Raw genomic sequence first — 19,550 nt, forward strand, 5'->3', positions numbered from 1 at the left:
ATCTGATTTAGCCTTTGGATTAATTTTTCCTCTGTTGATTTTGACTGATACTACATGAGTTCCTGTGACACAGCAGTGTAGCTCCTGTATATGTTGTCTTAATCAGAAATGCCAAAGCCACACAGGTAGAAGTGGTTCTCAGAGTTACTAGATTTATTTAGTAACCATGCTTTTTTTCTCCCGAGAAAATGCCTAAGGAAATGTTAAGCATTTTGCTGCTGCCTTACTGCACATCCAGATGTACTCAGTTCATGGTTTATGCATTCCTCTCTGATGAAGAAGGCTAGATTTTTTTTATTTATTAAATGCTGGGACTCATGCTACCTTACTTCCAGGTGTTAGGCTAAAGAGTACAAAAAGCATATGCCAAACTTGGCAGCCCTTCTGCAAGGTCTAGGAATGTGCTAGCACCTACTACAACAACAATTACCACTGTTCAGTGATCTCCTTTAGGAGTGCTTTTTTACATGGGTACAAATAAGATGGTTATTGTCTGATATTTGTAGTTCCTGCCTCCAAAGATATTTGTGTGTCTAACTTTTCTTATTTTCTACAGTGCTTAGTTAAATGTTTTTGTGGATTTGCTGTTCCTAGAGGAAAGGATCTCTGAAAAACTATGGCTATCTGTGTTTTATAACCAGTATTTTTATATCTTATACTTTAGCCAGTCTGGTCAGTTTAGTGGCTTTTCTGCCATTTAATTTTTCTTGCCAATGTATGTATTTATCACTTAATGCAAGGATGATCCCTGAAAGTCAATTACTTTACAAGACATGTTTTTGAGAACCACATGAGTATGACAAAAGCACACAATGCCAGATATTTTTCTCCCAACAAATCTCTTTTTGGAAGGAAAGGCTATCTAATATTCTGGAAATGCCCTGGAGAAAAATCTGAAAAAGTGTGGTTGAAACCTGCATCCTCGTTTCATCAGATGCCTGTATCTTGGAACAGTGACATGCTGGGAATTAGTTAAATAATTTTAGCTTCTAACAACAACATTTTGATATTGGTGGCTATGAAGAATAAAAGTATGGCAAGAACATCCATGACACTAATGATACCTGAATAGAGACTTCTTCTTACGCAAATTCTCAGGTATCTAAAACATGTTCAAGCTGTAGGTTTCCTCCAGATTAGAACACTTATGGCTGTCTCTCCCCCACATAGCCACTGTAGTAGTCCTTGAGCTCTTTAGGTCTTTGCAAATTTTGACAAAAATCAGCCACAGGTTTAGAACTTGCAAATGATTGGCACAGACACAAATGATGTGGAAACAAGGCTAAAAAAATTTTTGTATGTGTGCTTAAGAATGTTGAGCTAAAGATGTAAAAATAAACCCTTCCAGGTAAAGAAAGCTGTGCAACAGGAAGGCTTCAGCAGAAAGAAGCGAGGATATAGAGACATCAATGACATTGACATCAACATGAATGATCCTTTATTTACGAAGCAATGGTACCTGGTAAGTTTTGAAAGGAAATCACAACAATCATAACTAAATAACTACCATTCAAGCCATTCTGTGCTGTTGCAATGTTTTGCAAGAGTTCTTTCCAAATATGTCACAAGAACTTGGGAATGGATCCAAGGCTCTGTCCTGTTGTTTTTAACTGTACCTTTTTTATGCTGGGAAGACCCAGCACATTTCAAGAGCTAAATTTCATTTCAGTCAATGGAAAGATCCTTAGAAGGCTTGAAAGAGAACTGTATTGGTGTCCTGTGGGCATTCCTCGTGTGCTGATGTGACCCCTAAAACTGCATATGAATCATGTCTTTGAGCTGTTGCCAGGTAAAATGTTATTATAGAATTATAACAAAAAGTTCTAGTACACTGGCTAGAAAAAGTTGAGGGTTTTTTGTCTTATGGATATTTAAATATTAATTTATTTTCTTCTGTCAAAAGCAGAACAGCTGAAAACTGATGGATGTTGGCTTAAGAAATTTGTCAAAAGAAAATAATATTTTGCTAAATTGTTTCATTTTTAATGTGTTGTATTTTATAAGGAGAAGTCTTTAGTTATAAAAGAAAAATTGATTTTTTACATTAAAGTAGCCAAAGTGATATTTTTCTATTTAAAAAGTTGATAAAGTAATTTTGGTCAGTTTTAATGTTGCAACCTGTTTAAGATTAAATAGTTAGTAAATGCAGTGCTGCCTCGTTAACTTAAGGGTCTTTTTGCTTAAGAATAGTGTTTCTTATTATCTTTCCTTTTAATCCATTTTTTCCATTTCTTATGTTTTATGAATCTATCCAATATGGCTGGGGTTGTTTTTTCCAGAACGAGAGTTTTCAGATGAATGAGGGCACATTAGCATGAATGGGACTTGATCCTTGATGAGACAATAAGCTAAAGTGTGGAGTAATTAACTTCTTTCTGGTATTTCAATGAAAATGTTGCAGTGATGAAAAGAAAATTTTTATGAAGCTATACTTTTTTAGATCATAAAGTACACTAAAATGTGTTTTGAAATTAAATGTGTCTGCCACAAAATTGGAAAAAAAAAGTGGCATAGTAAAAGCCTTATTAATTTTCCCATGGAACTTGAGAAATTTGTGAGTGAGGTTGGTGAACATGAGTGCCTGAAGATACAAGGGATTGCCTATACTGAAGAACCATAGAATCACATACACACAAGATTGGAAAGGACCATTGGAGTTCATCTAATGACCTTTCCTGCTTAAATAATGGCTAACTTGGTTATCAAAGAAGTTGTTTCTGGTACTAAACCCAGTGGTCATGAATTTCAGTAGATCCCTACTTTCAAGAAAAAAAGCATTTCCTGCTTGTAAAAGTACTCTGTAGAATCCATTGGTCTACCTTTAGTCTGGATTGACCCACTGCCCTGACATGGTTAAGTAGAAAAGTCCTTTTTTGGGGCCAAAAGATTCAGTCTTTAATCAAATCTTGTAAACCACGAAGAAGTGGATTTACCCAGGGTTGGTGTGTTTTTGGTTTGGTTGGACATGTACTCCAAATGGGATATATTTTCCACAGCAAAGATACATGCAAAGTTATATAGCAAAATTCAGTGGCTGTAGAAATGTGTTTATCAAGTAAAAAAAGCTATTCTTCCTTTTTCACTGATATATTAGATTAACACTGGTCAAGCAGATGGGACTCCTGGACTTGACCTTAATGTAGCTGAAGCATGGGAGCTGGGATACACAGGGAAGGGAGTTACCATAGGAATTATGGATGATGGTAAGTGAAGACTGCATGCTAATTTAGTATTTTTAAGTAGCTTTTTCCATGTAATCAAAATAAAAGATTTTAAAGTATTGCTTATATTGGTGAGACCACCAGCCTCTGTAAAGACTTTGAGATCTTCAGGGAAAATATGTTATAAAGACATCACTAGGGATACTGAAGCATGGATATCCAAGCATTAAAAGTAGTTTGCAGTTATCATGCAGGTGTCTTCCATGAAACGCTATAATGGCCATTAAGCCAAAGGAAAGACTCTCCTTGACTTCTGTAGGCACTGACTGGGGGACATAATTGCTGTGCAAAAAGTACTTAAGAAAATGTTTTCTGGGTTACATTATTCTCAAAGTCATACTTGACAGCTGAAATAATTAAACAGTTTCATGCTGAATGTCGTTAAGGACCTGCATATTAAATATAATACTAATTTGAGGCTAAGTTCAGGGAAGATGAAGAGAAAAGGCACAGTTGAAGTCACAGTTGTTCTACTCACGGGTTCCTTGCTGATGTACAGGAATTCTGTGCAGTGTCTTGATGCTTTTCTTTGGGCTAAATTTTGAATGCTTTCTTTTTATGTTGATTGAACAATATTTAAAATAAATAAATAAAATCCACCTGTTTTATAGGGTCAACTGAGATCTGTCCTTGCTTGTTTCTTTCCCTCATCTGCTTACTCCTAAGACAAGGGTTTTGTCAAAGTAAGAAAGTAGACTTGGACATCTGTATGTTGATAAGAGGTCAATCTCGCGTGAGAGATTATCCTGTGATGTCATGAGAAATTTCACTGATCCCATAGAGGCAGGACTTAGCTTTCAGAATAGCTAGGCATGACCGATGGGGATGATGATGACAAACTATTTGAGCTTCGGGTCAAATAAAGCTGTTGGCCTATCAGATAGAGCTTTTAGAGAAGGGACTACTTTGCATTATATTCACTTCCAGTAACTCTGGAAGAGAGTATGTGAATAACATGATTCTTCACTGAGACTTTTGTTGTCTGTCTCTGTTTGGATCAGTAAGGCTCTCTACAGTTACAAGGGGTCCCCTCATGCAAACCTAGTGCTAAGGGACCCTACATGATGGGAGGTAATGATTTCATCAGAATAACTGCGATAATATGACATTCTTCTTGCAGATAGAGTTGTGCATGTAATAGTATTGTAGTTGGAGACCCAGGGTAGAGTAGTGATCAAAATGTAACATGAGATTAGAGGCCATTTCTTTGTATGTTTTGACTGGATATATAATAGGTCAGCTTAACCCATCTGAGTATAGATATGCTGCTTCTGTACACCATCCGCTGGGATTTGTATATTTGCCACATGTAGAAAGGTACGGTGCATTAGAATGAGTATGTTCCACACCACTGCCCTGTTTCAATCTTTAGCACACCGCCATGGTGCAGAGCCTGTGCTCACATATTTGTTAAAATGGTCCAATCCAACATTAAAAGTTTTGTACACATAATCCAAAATGTTTGCCTTAGGGACCTCCCCAGGTCTAGTTTAGGTAATTTTCTGTCTACCTGGTTTACAATTTTCGCTAGTTAAAAGTACCCCTTTTTATATCCTGTACTGATCCAGTGCTTACTGATCTTGTTAGTTTTGGTATGCTTTGAGATGATAGAACTTATATGAAGATAAATTGTGATTTAAACTAATCTTAATAAGTAAATATGATCTAGTCTACAAAACAGGTCAATAAATTTTGTCACTGAGCTCACCTTTTCAATTGGCACTTGGATTTTGACCCAAATGGTTGAAATGCTGGGACTGCATCAGAAATGGTAAACCAGTTTAAAAGTCCACATTTAAAAACTGGAACCTCAATTCAGTCGGTTACATTATTAACCGTAATCATTTTCCTATGGTTGCAAAGGATTCTTGTTTTGTTCTGTGATCACTAGAAAATCTTTTCTGAAACTCTTAACCTTTGATTCTGTTCTGTCATTATCTTACTGCAGGAATTGATTATCTGCATCCTGATCTTGCATCAAATTACGTAAGTACATGCTGACCTTTTCTGTAAAATGTGGCTTTTCTTATTACAGTCCTTCTGCTACAAAATTTTAAACGATGAGTGGAACAGCAGTACAGCTGAACTGCTGATCTTACAGACGATACATTTCACATTGAAAGAAGCAGACTAAAAATGGGACTGCCTCTGCAGGGAATGGAAAGGTGACAAGGCTCTTTGTGGAGGAATGACAGTGCTGCCTCACATTAAATAAGATGGAGCTTGCAATATTGGATTTAGGACAGAAATGAGTAACCTGAGAATTGCCTCTAAATTCTGCTATTAAGATGCAGAATGCAACTGTCACTTGGAGGGCCACAGAGCTGTGGGCTGTGGCAAGGCATGTGTTAGCCTTTGAAACGTCCAGGAACAGCTTAATTCCTTTATAACAGTGCTTCAAAGCATGTGCAGGGCAGATTGTGTGTTCTCAGCACACACTGTGTCAATTGATCATTTCTCAAACCTAACTCAGGCTTCAGACCTTTGGACTAGAGGATTTTTATTTTCCTTAATTCTTCCAGGCTGTCCCCAACCCCATGTTGATACTGGCACTCCTATCTCCAGGTGTCTACAAGGGCTCGCAGCACCCATGGACTGTGGTACGCTGCTCTCACACTGTGCTTGTGGCAGTCTGTTGGGCAATGGGCATCAAGAAGCTGTGGCTCCTTGCTAGGGTGGGACATGCAGTGTCTCTGCTTTAGGTCTTGCTATTCTTCTGCAGTCAGTGGCTTCCTGACGGAAGCCCAGGCTTCTTCAGCTGAGCAATATGGTGTAGTTTGCAATTGCAATTAAATGAAAAGAACAACAAAGACATCTGGAAATTTTGGTAAAAATGTGAGCAATTCAGATAGAACAGCTCCAAACTGAGAAAGAGTAAGACAATTATTTTTATGAACTTGCAGTTTGGAAAATAATAACACACAGGATGAAAATCTATTTGTTGTTGCAAGTAGCAAAGCACATTTGGTAGAGGATAAATGGATATAGAAGGTGTTTACTTTGGGGAAGGAGTCTGGGAAATAGCGGACTATAGAGGTAAAGTGTAGGATGCCAGTTCACTCCTTATGAATGGCCTTAATAACTTGATAGCAGCTAATTAAACCCTGTGCCCTGGCTGCAAAATTCTCTCCCAAGAGGAATAACTCAGTAGGATGTTCCCATAAATTGATACAGATGAAGAAGTTTGTAAAAGGCAGCCTTTTTCTTTGCAGGAATTGTGCTGTGTGTGTATGTTCTGCATATGATCTGGACAAAGCACGCACTCTTTACTTGCTTTTCAGCAGCAGGTGTGGACAAAGTACGTGGGAATATTCTGGTTCTAAAACTAACGTTTCAAATAAACAAGCAAAAAGTCTGTACACCGTATCTGATGTAAGTCAAATAGGAACAGTTCTGTTGTTAACAGCAAACCTAGGATCATGCCCAGAAAACAAGAATAGGTTTCTCAGTAATACAGTGTTTTCCAATTCTAAAAACATTTTCTGTTTTATGGATAAATATTTGCCAGGCTTAGCAGAAATGTATTGTTTCTAGAATGGCAAGTGAGTGTTCTGGAAATTAATAGAAAATGACATGGAGAATGACAATGCACAGACATAATGCTAGAAATCAGAAAATAGTGGAGCGGGCCAGAAATCTAGGAGTCCAGAAAAGAAATATTGGCATGAAAATTGGAGAGGAAAAGCTGTCTGGGTATGGGGACAACAAACCTTTAATGTCAGTAGTGAAGGACTTGTAAGGAGACTGATCTTGAGATGAGAATCTGGAAAGGTTTGTTTAGGAATGACTTTGTTCAAGCAAGGAGTGGACAAGTGGAGCGAGGATCAGGCTGTGGAGGGACAAAAGAAGATTGTCTGGCCAGTGCAAAATGCAGAATTAGGCATGGCTTGTGCAGGGCAGATCAATAGCCAGGCACGGGGAGAAAAGGCTGAGGAATGAGTGGTTGGTAAGACAGTCATTAAAGGAACAGCAGAAACCCCAGCTGAAAGTGCACAGCCTTAAAGGAGATACCACCCCAATACTTCTGATACACAAAGATATGAGCAATCACATGAAATCTGTGGTTCTAGGCTGTCACAGCACTGGGCGGGGGGGGGAAAGCTTGAGTTTGTATAGTTTATCTTTTTTGCCTACGGCTCACTTTTAATTCTGTGCTGAATATACCAAAGGACACAGCAAGGAAAAGTACTGATAAATTAGCATATTATATGCAAGGTAACCAGTGAAAGGGTAAACTTGGTAACTGGTAAGAGGTGCTGGCACCTCCTGACACAGAGCTGGCTGCAGTTGCTGCGTCTGTGAGGTGGCCAGCTGAAGGGCAGGGTTGTCTCCTGCTCCGGCTGCTAAAATGTGCAATCTCCTCCCTTGCCCAAGTACAGCACAGCAGTTGCAGTGCTTGGTTCACCTGCACTTTGCCTCTCCTCCTCTTGCTGCAAGGCTGTGTTAGGCCTCCGTGAGTCCTAGGAGATGCTCTGACAGCATCTGCTGTGCCTCAGGAGACCTTGGGGGCCTTTTTTCCCAGTAGGTAGTAATTTGGGCATGAACTAAAGACAGGACTTAAATTCAGCTGAAGGAAAGATCAGTTTAGACCTAAAAATGCAATGAAAGAAGTCTCTTGGGAATGAGCTGTTAACTTGCTTCGGGCTGTCACAGCAATTGCAGTCACCCTTGGAAAATGCCACGTTTTTGGTATTTCACGAAATTTGCACTTTGAGGCAGCTTTCTTTTAAGTTATATTGTTTATTTTTAGGAAATGAAAAGCCTACAGCTTATGTTTCTCAAGTGTGCAAATGCCTACCTACCCTGGCAATGTCTGTATATCTTGCTTAGAAAATTGGGAACAATTAGAAAGTCTCTCAAAGGTGGTGCTTTTGGCACTGGAGCGTTTTCAAGTATAAAAACTTGGCTTTGATTACGTGGTTTAATTTGGCTTTTATGTTTTTGACTTGCTGGTTTTCTTGCATGAATAGTTTAATGGGGGTTTGCACTTAGACAAAACAGGGGGTCAGGGAAGAGAAAGAGCTTTCTAAAGAAAAAAACATTTTGCATTTTCTCCTAAAAATTGCTGAACTATGACCTATCATATGGAGTGCACTCTGTCCATATTTTTTGCAGCTTCTGAACTTCAGTGCTTGAATCAACCATTCCTCTTTTTAATATACTTCATATATGTGGAAAGGAGTGTGCCTGCTCATGGTCCGGATGGACAGCTCTCACAGCTTGCTGCAGCATAGCTACTTGCTTTTCTGGGATCAGGGGGTTACGGCAAAGCTGGAATTTTCCACTCTGCACCATGAGTGCAGAGAGACTCATTGTCAAATGATCAACACTTTCTTCCAAGCCTTGGAAACCCTGCAGAGGTTCAGCCTTCAGGAATTTTTTTTTTTGCCACAAGGAGAACCCTTCATTATGAACTGATAATTAAAAAGCTGAATCCTAATATATAATCCATGGTTTTCTTTCAAATATGTACATACAAAACCAGCAATTTTCAGGACTGACTTCTCCAAGATACAGCATCTGACTGAGAAAGAAAAGTGAAGCAACAAGGGCTGCATGTTAGACGAAACATGCTGCTTTGACCCTGATCTGCCCCACAGAAATCCCAGCTGATGTGATTGCCTAAGTAAAGTAGAGTTCACCTATAACTGGTGGCAAGAAAAATATCGCCCTTCCAAGACAGAAATTTGTTGGAAACCCTCTGAAGACCTTGAAAAGCTCCCAGTGTCTTTGCACTCCACAGGGAATGTAAAGCCAAACCATAGCAGAGTTAGGTTCACCCTTGCCTTGGCATCAGCGAATTATTTCAGTTAGCTTTATGAGATCCTATTCCTATGGCATGATTTTCAGAAGAGCCTGAGGTGGTTAACACTGCCATTTTCTACTGCGTTTCAAAGCATTATTGAGCACAGGCACTAGACTCTTAATGTCAATAAAGCTTTACTTCTTATACATCAAAGGTGTTTTATGGACAAACTCTGAATGCTGGCCATTGATGCTAGCACCTATTTTTAATTGCAGTATTGAAATAATACTTACATTATCACGAAATAAGGGACAGAATAAACTGTTTCAGATGTTTCAACACTAACTAGTTTTTAGATTGTTTGGTTTCAGTTGGTGTTTTGGTGTTCCTTTGGGGTTGGGTTTTTTGCTAGTAGGTTTTCTAAAATCAACACTAGCATACCAATTAAAAATTATCAACCAAAAACTGGGATAAATTCACAAACATCCTCTACTAGTACACTGAAAACCTAGTAAGCACACTGTTTGATGGATGCTGTTAAAGTAGATTGTGGCAGAAATTTCATCAAGAAATTGTTGAGACAAAATGAAACCTCTTGCCATGATAGAAGGATGGATCAAGTGTTTAAATGCCAGGCTGACTGATGCCTTAGCAGCTGAAACTGATGGCCTTCTATTGGGCTGTTTGCATTGCTCAGGTGGTTTCTGGCAGCTAGGAGGCTGGTTTTAGTATTTAGAAGATGATCGTTCAAGACATGCAAGACAATGAAGTTTCACTGGCATAAATTAGAAGTTACTGGGAAGTGAATGAAGTTATCTATTTCAGACTTGTCTATCTTTTTCTGTTATTCTGTGCAGGGTCAGCTTCTGGGCTCATCTCTCTGTTCTGTGCAATCTGTTTTTTTTCCTCTGAACATACAAAAGGCTGAAAAAGAGATGATGCCTCCCTCTGATAAGATCAGACAGGCAAATGAGGTACTCTGTGTACTTGGAAGGCTGTGCTTGGTTTACCACGTACAGAAAATGCTTCACATCTTGGAAAACATAATGGGATACAACAAACAGTCCTCTCCTCTTCCCCGGCTCCTCTCAGAAACTGTTTTTGCAGGTACTTGTTACAGTGGAGTTCATGTGCTGCACTCTAAATAAGATGACTGTATAGTTCCTCTTCTCTGTTTTATAGCTACTTAAATGAGCACTGCTAACGGGAAAGAGAAGCCATGGTGCTGTGTAAAGGAGATATCAGTGTCTTACTTCGTGAAAGATAAAAACGTTTTGTAATTATAGATGTTATCAAAGCTTTCTAGCTTTCAACTCAATTAAAAAGGTGGAACAGCAAGAGGAATTTGATGGCTCTTTCTCCTTTGGGTCATTTCGTATGGCCAGAGGGCATAGCAAGAGGCTTCTCTGCAAAGGAGGTTGCAACTTGTGAAGGAGATGTGATTGCCTTAAGGAGAGATGATTCGTGTCACATACAGAGCTGTGTTTGCAGCTGAAAACTGGATTTCTCACATGAAAGATGTTACGCTAACTGCTTTGCTATAGCCCATGGTGAGAGATCTGAATGCTGGGAAAGTTCTGGGACTTGATGCTTAGCACCATCTATACAGCTGGAATTGGCATTGCTCCACTGATGTTGGCTTCTTCAGAGAGGTGCAGTAATTTATATTGGCTATAAAATACCCCTCGAAGTACGAGTCCTTTGGAATCAGAAAGACACTAACATATTGTAGTTGCATTTGCCTGAGATTATTTTCAGAGCAATGAATGCTGCAAAAAGTTTCCAGCTTTAGTCTGTATTAGAACCACCTGAAAGGTATAATCTTCAAGTTAAACGCATGCCTGGTGTGCAAGCAATGTGAGATGGTGCCAAAGAGACTTGCTTTGCAAGCTAAAGACCGCACGTTGTCCTCAGCATTTATTTTTCTCTATAATCAATGTATTTAATCAGCTGCACACTGTGAAAGTGCAAGGTGGCTAATCGCTTTAATCATTAAGCAGTGGTATTAATTTTCACTTAAGGCATCATCCATGGAAAGTAAATTAAGATTGTTGAAATGAGAAATGCACAGGGTGGAAGAGAGCAGATAAGGACATTTCTGCATCAGTTCTGGCTGGTGGTTTTGAAACTGGCTTGTGCCTCTCTCCAGGGCTTCTCCAAGTAAGTTTCCGGAAATACCTTCTTGTATTTGGACAAGAAAAATAGCGGAAAGATGTTAGTCCTCACTGTTTGCCATGCAGGGACCTGGCGTTGCTTTGCTTTGTTTTGTTATTACCTCCCTTTCTGCAGACCAATTAGCTTTAGGAACTGGCCAGAAATCTTACATTAGAACAATATTTTTTCTAGAAAATGTGAATATTTTATAAAATTAAAGTGTCCATGCGAAAATAAAATTGAAATATTCTTATTTTTGATCAGTTCTGTCTCATTTTAAATATTTGAGTTCAAGAACATGCTGAATTAAAACAGCAGCAACAAAATCCCGCTCTGGTGCATGGTCCACTTGGGAGAACAGGGTCAGATACAGGGTCCCCTGGAGGCAGTGCACACCATGTAGTTTAAAAAACAGTTTCAGCAAAATTAAATAAAGATATTTTGTTTTCCCAAAGTGAAAATACCACATTTTGGGTTGAAAAAGGCAGAAAAATATTTGAAGTTTTTGCCATTTGGAAGGGGTTGTGGTTTTTTCCTCTATTTTTCAAAGAATTGTTGTTTTAATTGCTCATACTATTTAAGACACTAACCAGTGTTGAAATCCCTGAATATCCATCAGCACTGAAATAGAAGTTAATTAAAATTCATGCTGTAGTTACGTTTTGGCTACCAAGGTATCACCAGGGAAGTCTGAATTAAATGGTGTGTGTGGGGAACACTAGTCCCTCACAAAGCTTCATCAAAATTTGACAGGTGTTAGGGAGAGACTTTCAGGTCCAGTGAAGATTTTGGCAAGGGGAGTCTCAAACCCCCTGTTAACTAGTGGGTATGCAACTGGTTTTAAAAGTAGAGTTTCAGCCAACCCCTCTGGATAAGCCAAACTTGCAGAAGAGGAGAGCAGGGAAACACGAGGAGTCCTCTTTCTTCTGCAAAACAATAGCCTAAATACTATAAAGTTAAAGATGCAGATGATCTCTGATACTTTACACACCTCTCCTTCATTGTGCCTGTAAATTAATTTGGTTAATTTGAAGTTATTTAAATTTTTTCTGTCCTGATAGTTCATCTTGACATGGTGGTTTGCTTTGCGTTGTTTGATTTTAGTTTTATGCATTTATGTTCTCCATATTAATATTTTACTTCTTAGTAGCTATGTAGGTGGTTAAGATATTTTAAAACACCTGCCCTATTTCAGATTGCTTTGATTTAAATATAATGTTTTCATTTCTGTTGCATTCCCAACAAGCAATAAGCATAATATAGGAGACAGAACAGCAGTGCACAATGTTGGCCTCACTGAAGCCAATAGTAGTTTTTCCATTAAGTTCAGAGCAATCAGAAATTTGGCAGAATATGTGAATAACAGGTTTGTAATATTTGTTTTACTGTATATTCCTTTTTTTTTTTTTTTTAATCATCACAGTAAGAGGCATAGGCCTTCTAGCTTCCACTGAGCAAATAATGATACCAAGACCTTTGGAAACATGACTGCCCTGGATAACATATTTTACTATAGCACAGGAGCTTGTATTTAATGAAGCCTTGACCACTTCCAGTGCTGCATAGCTATTGTTTGGTGAAAGTTAAATGGGTATGGTAGTGCATACCGCAGTCACACATTCCTGTGCTGTCCCTACTCATAAGCTTCGACGTAGATTGGGGATTGCTGGAAACGTTCTGCAGGGAGACTGTGGTCTGGATCTTATTAAAAGAGGTGAATCTCTCTTTGAATATGTACAAAGGAGAGCAGAAAGGCTGTCTTATGTTCAAGGACTTCATCATTTCAATGCTAGCACGTGTTCTTTAGCATTACTTGTGAGAAACTAGGTCACTTTAATTCAGTGGCACTTAATTCAGTTGCAGAATTAGTCAACGGTGATACCATGTCTGACTGATGTGATCATGAATCTTTCAGTCAGCTAATGATGTCTAGGACATTTCTTAAATTTAGCATCCAGTAAATTACTGTGAAAACATTAGCTGTGATCAAATATACAAATCTTTAAGAGAAGAACCTGGGGTGATCATGTACTATTTAAAAGTATAAACACTTGCAAAATGTAGTTTGTGTGGATTTACATGAGATGAGAATGCCTGTTCCAAAGATCCCACTTTCTTGCCCCAAAATTTTGGATTTAGCTGTCCATTGGTTTTGATGATTCCATAGGGAGTAAACAATGCAAACTTTTTAATTAATGCAAAAGCATATGAATTGATCCATTAAAATCCCTGAGAACCCAGCATGTCTTGGCAGATATTAGTGGCATTATTAATACTTTCCTGGATGTTCTCAAACTATGCTAATGAGTTCAGCATGGAATTGGAATAAAACAGAGTAGATCTTGAAGATCTTCTAACTCTAAGGCATGTAGGTCAGCCTGTGTTTGCTTTTTGTGACAAAAGAAATGTAGATAATAGTTTGCAGAGTCTCTTCTCTGAAATGTTCACCTGCTTTTGATTCACCTACCGTGTCACTTTTATATGTCCATTCATCATCTTCTGTATTCATGTATTTTAGGTGAAACACCAGTTGAGCAGTTGTTAACCGTTGCTTCTCTTGTCAGCTGAGAAACCTTTCAAAAGAAGGAAAATACCCAGCCTCATCTGTTCTTACTTTCAGTTCCTCTGTATCACCAGAATAGCTCTCCCTGTCCTCGCCTTTCCATAACCACCGTGGACCAGGTCGGTCGGTCTGTCATAGCTAACTCCCCAGACAAACCAAGTCACTTTGACTTCCCTCTTCTGCAAAGCCATAGTTTGCCTGTTTTGTAACAACATGATTGGTGTAACCTGTTAAAGTGGTCACCCTTAATATCAGCCAAGTTTGTTTTATGAGTGTGCCGTTACAACTGCACGCCCAGTATTCATGCACTTTGCTGTGAGCACTGCTGATAATTGATTAGCTTTTAATGACTCTGACTGTGACACCTTTGCAGTCAGTGAGTGATGTTGGTGCCAGCTCCTGCTAACCACGCACAGCAGCAGGGAAGTGTTTGCTTTCCCAGAGCAAGTGTCCGCTCTTTGCCCAGAGCATGTCATGCTAAACAACTGGGTTCAAATGACTGCTGAGTTGTACTGCAGACTCCGAGCTATAAGTTTTCTTCCATTGATGGACAAAATTGTCCTCTGTCCACCACATGATGCCTAAGAAAGAGACCTTTATGCTGGGTGTGATGTGAATCCTGCCTACTGTGTTTGGTGGGACAGCCTGTAACAGATTTTGGTAGGCTTTGACAAGAGCAAGAGGCCTTAGCTCCTGTTCTCTTCCAGCTCATCCCTTCAGAGGCTGTAAGTACTGGCTGCCATCAAAACACTGCAAACGCAGCCTTTGCTGCAGCTCAGCACCCAGCACATATTTGATATACTGGCAAATTTGTCAGTTATTTCTTACAGGAATATAACTAAGAATAATGGACCTGAACCTCATTTCTCTGCTGCCAGCTTTATAACTCTATTATTCTCTCAACTTCAGTAGGTTACACTAATACATAACCAAAGTATATGAAAGGCGGGGGGGGGGGGAATCCATGTATTGGAAAGGGACTGTGGGCCAGGTTTTTAGAAAATGGAGTACTAAAGCTAGATGAAGTGTGTGTTCACAGTATTTTTCAGTAAAAGTCATTGCACTCTTTGTATTTGCTATTATGATGAAATAATTCAAGGGCTCATGTATCTCTAGATACTCAGATGCCTTTTTTTGTATCCCCCCGCCCCCCCGCTCCCCGAATTAAAGAAATCAAGGAGTTCATTCCATAGACTGAAGCTTTAAAGCTGTAGATTTACTACTTGGCCTGAAAAATCTTTAACTAGTTGCTTAATATATTTTTATTTTATTAATTTAATTGTCTTAGCAACGTGCCTCCCTAATGAACATTCAGTACCTGTTCAGTATGTTGCAGGTATAGCTTAAAGATTCTTGTGCACCCCCTCTGAAAATTAAGGAACTGTTGGCTGAGCAGAAATAGGTTTCATTTTTTTATAGGTTAACTTGCTTTTGCCTTTCAGAACTCTGGCTCTAAGTAATTAACAACTGGTGATGTGCTTCAGGTTTCCTCCACATCAGCCTGGCTAAGAATGCCAAGAGGTGAATTGTGAAGCAGCCTGTTTATTATAAGCACAAGTTCATTTGGCTGCTTGCTTTTTAATAAAGTCTCATACCTGCCTCAATTCCTTATGTTTTTTCCTATGTTAGGTGAAGATGCAGGGAAGAGGAAATGAAGGGTATTTCAATAAGCTGGTTTTATTTATAAAACTTTGTTAGGAAAAAAAATCTCCACTTCTTAAAAAAATCTACCCAATATAAATTTTCTCTGAGCCTCTGTGATTCTTTTTTTTTGGTCCTGTTTGACTGTGTACCTTGGAGCCAGGCATTAGTAAGCAGCCGCAGAGAGTTAGATGGTATTTAGCTGGATGCATTTGGACTTTCACTTGGTTTACTATACTGGGAAAACTTTCAATGGTCTTGGTACCAAAAATGGAATCGAAAATTTTGTGTCATCTTTGAAGCTTGAAAAAGTTTGTGCTTAGATCTACCTGTGTGGTATGCTTTACTGCTGTACTGCCTAGGTGCCTTATCCCCATGTGAAATAGTTTGTTTAGCTGCAGTCGTCTTTTCTGAAGATGCTCACACACTGAAGAGCACCAGCCAGCAGTGTAACTTGTGTTGGTTTCCTGATCTTGTCTGCAGGGGAGACAGGGAAAAGTAAAATAAGAGGTGGTGTGACACTGTAGTGCCAAGTGATATGTGGAGAAGATCATCAGTTACTTGACAAAGGAAATCTGTCTAATCTAGAGGAACAACACAATGTAAGATGATCTCAGTGAAGCAATTTTTCTGTGTAACTGTTACTTTAAAAATACTACTACCTTAATGATGATAAAAATAAATGTTAACAGGAGACTCCATGTCTTTTTCATCTGTTTTTTTTTGTTTTTTTTAAACCTAAGCAGTGAAAAAGTTTCAGCTTTGAAAAATAAGAAGCTGCATCAGAGGTGAGACAGTGAACATGTCTTCCTATAAATTCTGTAACTGGATTATTAGAATTTTTACCACTTGTTACCTCAAATATTTCTACTGTTAGAAATTAAGCAATAGTCACCTCTTGTTTGTAGTGATTTTATCCTCTTCTGTCTATAATTCCACTAGGGTTTGGGTTTTTTTTTGACCCAGATGCTTGATGAGTATTAAGGAAATTGAAATAAGAGCTTTTTCAGTGATAAGTAGAAAATGAAATCACCACTGCAGTGTGCTCTGTACTTGCTCATTCTGTGGCCAGGCAGAGCCTTTAATGAATACCTGAAAAACTGGACTATCAGGAGGGCTTACAGGCACCTCAGGTATTATTCAGGACCCAGCATACTTCTGTTTCATCCATTTCAAATGATACTCTGATGTATTATTCTGTGACTGCTTTGAAAAGGAGGATGGCAGAAAAGCGTGCTGCTGTCTTATTCATTAATTCAGGATCTGGGTAGTGTTGTCTGGCTGAGTATTTTTACTTTTATGACGTACATATAAGAACTGGGTAAAAGGCTTATGTTTCTGGAGGGAGGTGATGACATTCACCAGCAGGGACATCGGTCTTTAAGGTTAATATTTTTTAATATAACCCATTGCTTTGTGAATATATTCTCAGTGTTGACAAGGTCTTGAATGCAGCTCTGAATTCTCTGGATAGTAAAATAGGTCATGTAAACTGGTTCATGCAGAGGCACAGCCATTTAAGAAGTTGCAGGTGTTTTTTCATTTCCATTTAAAAAAAACCAAACCCACAAACCAAAACAAAATAGAACAGTGTGCTTCCCCTGGCAGAGAGGAGAGGGCTTACTGTATGACTACTGACTTAGCAACAGTGCCTCTGTTTTTCATTAATGACCTTTAAGCCTTAGAGCACCCCTCCTAGGCAAAATACCATGTTGCCTTCTTTTTCACCTCCTGGTGAACATATTCTATAGTCTTAAGCTTGTGTGTACAAAACTGAATTTCATTTCTTTTTCTACCACATGAGGTTGGTGTTATTTTAGTACAGTTATTCCAAGATGTTATATGTTGTAATTTGAGCCCAGGGGTTTGCTCGCTCTTTGGATCAGTAAAGTCGTTAAACAAGCAAAAGGTATCTTTCTGCCTCAGATCTCTAAGGATTTGCAGTTGCCTGAAAAGGGTGGGACCAGATGCCACCTGTATTAAAAATATTTCTCTTTTTTTAAGAAGATACAAATCTTTGGGCTCAATTCACTAGTGCTTTAATGTCATTGATAGAATCAGACTGTGACCGGGGGGCATGTGTCTTTAATTGTTTGTCTCCTGGACTAGCACGTGAGGATAAGCACTTTTCTTGAGTTTCAGAGAAAAAGAGAAGTATATGTGAATTACTCTTCAGAGGCTTGTAAAGCCATATAAAAATTTATGGGCTTGCTGCATTATTCAAGATACATAATTTTATTACATGTCTGAGCAGCACACGGGACAACTGATTTATTGTTATTGTCATATTTTACATAATGAATGTTTTACACAGAAGATTCTACTGCATGTATTTTAAAAAGTACAGGGCAATTATTTGGAAAATGCCAGTCTAAGCTTATTTTTAAGGAAAGCAGATTATACACAGGCAAAAGTTATCTATTTGTGTCATGGTATACAAGCCATTACTTAATGGTTGAAAGAATCTCAATCTGATCCAGTACTCTTCTCTTAGGCTCTTATTTGGGGTAGAGGCTAGAAAGCAAAAATAGAGATGCATTAAAACACAACACCATTCCTCTCTGTAATAGCATTTTTATTATATAATAGACATTATTTATAAGGAATTGTGTATAGGTGGTGAATGATAAGTATCAGGTTCAAATTGCTTTGCAACAATGAACTGGTTTTGATTGAACATGAGGGATAGGTTTCATCATGTTCTAATAATGTGTGCCTGATGACTAGTCTAAGCCTAGACCACAATCTATGATGAGTGCCTAAGACTGGTGGCTTGAGTTCCTCCCTGGAGGAAAAACCCCATGCAAATACCTTAGATATTGAAAACCAAATATTAGACACTTCAAGTTCAAGAGGAGTAACTGCCAGTAGACCAGTTTGGCATTAAAACTGGAAGCTGAATCGTCTGAATTGAAAAGCAAAATGTTTTCATCTCAGTGTGCTGTTGTAGATCCTCATCTGCACTGGCCTTGCTTGCCACCTCCCAGGTTCCTACCCTGAATAAATCTCCACGTTAGCAATAAATTCCCTCTTGCTACCTGCTGGGGAGTCCAGCCTGTGGAGGAGAATGGCAGACCACAGATTTTAATATTCACTTCCCAAAACACAAGATGAAATATTTTAGCTATGCACTGAAGCAGTTCCCTTTTTGCTCCAGCATTGAAAGTGATCTAATTTGTCACTGGTTAATGCTTTAAAAGAACTTTTAAAAGCTTGAGGCTTAGATATTTGGGGATTTGATCTTTAAATTAGGAACTTGAAGCAGTCCATTTGTACTTGTCGTTGCTGTTTCATTACCCGTTCCACTGCTTCCATAGTGTGGGTGGAATATTCCTTCATGAAGCTGAAACTCGCTGTCTTTTCTCAAAGACCCTAATGAAGATAAATTGTGCAGTCAGCAGTTGTTTTCTTTCCAAGAATTCTTCTTAATTTTGCACTTTGTGGATGGTTCCTGCTGCATTAGATACCTTTTTCCTTTGAGTGCAGTGATCCAAAATCAAGGAAATAAGAGCTATAGGATGTGTAAGAGTGCTGTACAACTTTGTTTATAGCCAGCCTAAAGCAACCTTTCCAGAAGCTGACATTTGGTTACATGGGACGTACAGCAGAGCTGCAGTCTGCTGGGGGGTGGCTGAATCATTCATACTGGAATCCTTTTGCCTATCACTGCTCTGGACACGAGTGGTACATCTGCACAGCTAGAAGGGCTTTTCCATCCATAATTCTTTGCACAAGGGAATTCTAGAGTCAAGAGGATTTGATAGCTACCACAAGGTGCCTGCATGTCTGATGTCCTGAAAAATCAGCCTCACCAAACCCCCTTTGAGCTTAGGGCCTATATAAGTAGGACTGCATTTCTTCCAGATGGGAAAAAACCCATAGCTGACCCATGACTGAGTTTAAATATTCATCTGTACTATATATTTAGAGTGAAAACAGAACTTCTGACTGAATAAGAGGCTGGCAATATATTGAACTAATTACATTTAGTACTGAGTTAGACCATACCTACCTGAAAGAAATGGTATGAAATCACTGGAACGAAGCGTAGTTATTTGCAGTCTTCATAGTTTCCTGGCTATGTCTAGTCCAATGCAGTAGTGTAAGAAAGTTTCTTTGTGTTTGAAATGCATTTCTCTGCAAAGGTTGTCAAGCTAGACTCTGACAGAGTATGTTTTATCTGCTAATTAAATTACTCAGGGTCATTGTTTCTATTTTAACTTTA

At 38.8% G+C, this 19,550-nt stretch overlaps 1 protein-coding gene across 4 annotated transcripts in view; it reads left to right on the forward strand.

Annotated features, from left to right (window-relative positions):
* The window catches only part of PCSK2 (proprotein convertase subtilisin/kexin type 2), a 103,555-nt gene that overhangs the window by 48,701 nt on the left and 35,304 nt on the right, over positions 1-19,550 (forward strand). For all 4 annotated transcript variants that reach the window (XM_075088298.1, XM_075088295.1, XM_075088294.1 and 1 more), the window contains 3 exons: positions 1,349-1,462; positions 3,095-3,203; positions 5,170-5,207. In XM_075088298.1, coding sequence (XP_074944399.1) covers positions 1,349-1,462; positions 3,095-3,203; positions 5,170-5,207 — 261 coding nt within the window. The remainder of the gene's footprint in view (positions 1-1,348; positions 1,463-3,094; positions 3,204-5,169; positions 5,208-19,550) is intronic.

This window comes from Phalacrocorax aristotelis, chromosome 3 (assembly GCF_949628215.1).
Source record: "Phalacrocorax aristotelis chromosome 3, bGulAri2.1, whole genome shotgun sequence".
Taxonomy (NCBI): Eukaryota; Metazoa; Chordata; class Aves; order Suliformes; family Phalacrocoracidae; genus Phalacrocorax; species Phalacrocorax aristotelis.